Consider the following 4,449-nt stretch of genomic DNA (forward strand, 5'->3'; position numbering starts at 1 on the left):
GAGGCAAGGGTCCTGCTGCGGATGAGCTCTGACTCGAGGAGCTCTTGCACGGGCACGAGCGTGGAAATGCGGGGCTGCGGCCAGAGGAGGTTGCGGGAGCACGGGCGCTCACTGACGGCGGCGGACGAATCGACTAGGATAGGAGGGGAGAGCTGGTTGGGTGGATTGGAGATGGATGGATTGGTGGATGGATACGAGCGCATCGGTTGGGTGGAGTTGGATCGGGAGGGATCCCGAGGAGGAAGGCGACCAGGTGGAGTGTGGCGGCGGGGATGGGACAACGTCCTAGAATCTAGGGTTAGGCTGGTATATATAGGTACAGTGGTAAGAAGGGGCAAGTTTGGACCCTCTGATCGTAATCGGACGGTCGAGAATAAATAGGTTAGGGGAGTCCAAACAATGAAACGAAGATGTTTTAGGGATGTTTAGGGATGATTCAAATCCAACGGTGACGACTGCCCGGGTCGGATTTGAGACAGCTTTCGGACGCGCACGAGGGGTTTGGCGAAAGAGAGGGGAGCTTGGTGAGCTCACATAAGAGAGAGAAAAGAGCAGTTTGGTTGACCTGAGAGGAGGTCAACAGAGACAAGGAAGAAGCGGCAACTACGAGCGGATGCAAGTTTTATGAAAACATGACGGCAATGGAGTGCCGATGCAATGCGGGTGATGCGATGATGAATGCAACAAACAAATGAAACACGCGGCACCAACGAAATAACTAGAAGGCATCTGGAGCGTCGGTCTCGGGTCGTCACATGTGTCATGTCTTTCTGTGAGATGTGACTATCGTTTTCGGAGGAGTATACTTTGACGATCCAACTACGAATGTGCGAGGACGTCGCGCCTTAGTAACTGCTAAACCAACTCCGAGAGGTTATTGACCATGCCGGAGCACGATCAACCTGACCACGATGGTCTATTTCCTGCAAGCAAAGGAAGAACAAGCAAGAAACTGAGATTGCAATCTGGATATTGCGAATATATGACGTCTTTGTCTGGTCGTTGAACACAAGCGAAGTATGTGAAGTTGCAGCTATGGAGAACTTTAATCTAAACAAAACCCAAAGTCTTAACGATGCCCTAAGGGTTGTATATATGGAGGAAGAGGGGTCCGAAACAAACCATAACTATGTTTTCCCACACATACGGACACTAAAAATAGCCTATACTGTAGTATTTCGTAATTACATGGGCCTGGCCCAATAATAAGGTGATACAACACCTATAATAGCCTCTGCACGAAATTTATGAAGTGGCATCTTGTATATTTTGTCCAAGCCTTCGTGCACTCATTATGGTGGCTTCAAATTCCTGAAATCATCACTTGAAACTCTGTTCTTGTTCCCCTTGCGCATGCCATCATCTCCATGCTTGATCTTGTTTCAATGTTCATCCTTCTTGTCCAGGCTAGGCCCTTCGTTTGTAATCAAAACAAATGTATCCAGTTTAGGCAACATCATGTTCTCATGAACATTAGAATCATTACCAAGAAACAAAAGTACCTGATAATTTAACTCGCGTGCGTGAGGTCAAGAATTGATACAGTACGTATAGCAGCAGGGGCTGTGGTGTAACAATGGTATTGATGTCCTCATCAAAATGCTTGCACCCAACAAAGGCAAAGGGGTCGTCACTCCCCTTGTTCTTGCCAGTTGCAAGAATTAAATTTAGTAGTGATAGGCAAATAAAGAAAAGTAAAAGAATGTAAAAATAAAATAGTGAGGTAATTGTAGGATTTCTTGATATTAATTGAGAATGGACCGGTGGCCATATGTTCACTAGGGCATTTATTTCATAAAAATAACATTAGTGGGTAAATAAATTACTATTGGGCAACTGACAGAATTGCACATAGTTATGATGATCATCCAAGGCATAATTCATATATAGGCATTGCACCCATGACAAGTAGACCGTTAAACTTACTGATGTCTACTACTATTATTCCACCCAAGACCGCCATCTTAAATGCATCTCAGAGTATTAAGTTCATGAGACACAGAGTAACACATTAAGCAAGACCAAGCAATATGATTGAACCCCCTCGTTTTATACTTAGGAGCAACAATACAAATACGTGATTCGGCCCCTCCTGTCACAGGGCAAGACTAACTGCAAAATTAAACCGACCACAAAGCACCTCTCCCACTAAAGATAAATCAATCTACTTCGCCAAAAAAGACTGATAGATCAGAGAGAAATATAAAGCAATAAAATTACGCAACAAATAAGTCTCAATAGTATCAAATAGTTCAATGGATAATTCTGATCACAAACCCACAATTCATTGGATCCCAACAAACACACCACACAGATTGACCATAGAGAAGATCATTGTATCGAACATCAAAAGAGAGAAACCCATCTAGCTACTACTATGGACCAATAAGTCATGAATGGACTACTCACACATCATTGTGGATGCAACAAGATTGATGAAGATAGCCTCCCCAATGGTTTCCCCCTCCGACAGAGTATCGAAAAAGACTTCCAGATGGGATCGCGGAAGAACAGAGGGTTGTGGCAGCGGAAGAATTGTTTCGGGTCTCATTCCGAGGGTTTTGGAATATATGAGAATTTATAGGCCAGAAATTATGTCAAAATGGAGCATCAAGGGGCCCACAAGCTTGCCTGGGCTTGTGACCCCCTCGTGTGTCTTCTCATCTCTCCTGAAGTTTTTATGGTCTCTTATGTTTCAGAAAAAATCACCATAAAGTTTGACCGTGTTTGGACTTCGGCAGGTATGATTTATCTGCGAAACCAAAAACAGGAACTGACACTCGACACTAAGTTAATAGGTTAATCCATAACAATAATATAAAATATCATACAAAGCATATAAAAATGATAATATAATAGCACGAGCAATAAAAATTATTGATATGTTGGAGGTGTATCAACGACCTCCTCCTCTACCCGTCCTTGGTGCAAGAATAAACGGACCCCATTCAAACTTGGTTTCATCATTCTCTCTCGAAACACACTCCCCGCACCCCTAATGTAACTGAGAGTTACTTAAATTTAACTAAGTACTTCTCCGTTTCTCCCCCTTCATGAATTCCTACAACCCTTGGCCTAATTTTCTCTATGTCCATGAGCCTACTGGTCTCCTCTTGTTCCATGTCTCTACCGCCCGATCTTTTCTGCGATCCCATCATGATCGTGCCTCACAAACAATCAGAACCCCTGAAACCTTAGCCCCCGACGACTCACAATCAAGGCCGGGAAGACACACACAGGTGTCCCCTAGATCAGCCCGAGAAGAAGTGGAGGGTAGGCGCGGATGGTAGCCGAGCGGCGAAACGCCAGAATAAAGGGACTCGGATGGCGGCAATGTCGGAGGACTCGAAAACCCTAGTGGCTAAAGACATTTTTTTGCGGGTAAGTGGCCAGTTTTTGATCTATTCCTAATTATCTCCAATCATGACAATATAACAAACATAAATAATAATAAAAGTTACATAAAAACACGTCAATTTCGATAATCGAAAGGGTACAACCGCAATCTATTACTTCGCCGCGCGGAATGCGAGTGTGTGACTAATTCCTGAAGTCTGCCGCTCCTTTCCTAACCCGCGTCGCTAATTCTCGTCGCGAACTTCTCGCCGGAGGAGCAGAGGAGCTCGCCAGAGAAGGCCATGGGGCCACCGCAGCCAGCCAAGGGCATCATCAGCATCGAGGCCTGCGCGCGGCCGATCGCCGTCGACCACCGCATCAGCCTCCCCTACTACTTCCGCATCGCGGGCACCCTCCTCCGCCAGGTCAAACCCTAACCATCTTTGAAATCTCTCGCTCGGAATTCCTACCGCCACTATAGATCTGGCCTTTTGGGGCTGAAATTTAACTTCTAGCTGTTCTTTCGCAATTCGCGGTAGTTTTCTTGTTCTGTTAACGCGCGGTGTGGTGAATTTGGTTTGTAGTACGTAATTAACGTCAGTGCTACCGTGTTTTTGTTCCAGACGGTGCTAAAATGTTGTGCTTTTATGTGGTGCGCAGGCCAAGATATATCGAGATGAGAAGAACATCCTCGACCTGTATGTCATCCTCCTGAGATATACGAGGTTGGCTGAACGTTGATTGATTCATCCTGATATTTGCTTCTTACTATTGTGATGATGATGATGATCAGTTAACATGTGACGTCTGACCGGCTGCAGCTTGCTGTGTGAGACCATCCCCAAGCACCGTGACTACCCCGTATTCAAGTTGAGGGAAGCAGAGTTCGTCAGAAACGCCAACTCCTCTGTAATTCCTCTTACGAGCTCAGTAACTACTGTGTTTATGTTATCAAACATTTAAAGTATTACTCCCTCCGTCCCATAATATAAGAACGTTTTTGACACCAGTTAGTGTCAAAAACGTTCTTATATTATGGGACGGAGGGAGTAGTTTTCATGATCACATAGCACATCTTGAGCCTTATTCACAGTTCCGATTGGTCATGTTGAC

General features: G+C 45.0%; 1 protein-coding gene across 3 annotated transcripts in view; it reads left to right on the forward strand.

Moving 5' to 3' along the window:
• The first annotated feature begins 3,516 nt into the window (after window positions 1-3,516).
• The window catches only part of LOC119275948 (AMSH-like ubiquitin thioesterase 3), a 12,757-nt gene continuing 11,824 nt past the window's right edge, over window positions 3,517-4,449 (forward strand). The window contains exons 1-3 of one of the 3 annotated variants that reach the window (XM_037556885.1): window positions 3,517-3,761; window positions 3,997-4,061; window positions 4,158-4,245. In XM_037556885.1, the coding sequence (XP_037412782.1) occupies window positions 3,639-3,761; window positions 3,997-4,061; window positions 4,158-4,245 (276 nt within the window). In that variant the 5' untranslated portion in view covers window positions 3,517-3,638. The remainder of the gene's footprint in view (window positions 3,762-3,996; window positions 4,062-4,157; window positions 4,246-4,449) is intronic. The other 2 variants (XM_037556884.1, XM_037556883.1) reach the window with 2 other exon arrangements.

Source organism: Triticum dicoccoides, chromosome 3B, assembly GCF_002162155.2.
Source record: "Triticum dicoccoides isolate Atlit2015 ecotype Zavitan chromosome 3B, WEW_v2.0, whole genome shotgun sequence".
NCBI classification, from domain to species: Eukaryota; Viridiplantae; Streptophyta; class Magnoliopsida; order Poales; family Poaceae; genus Triticum; species Triticum dicoccoides.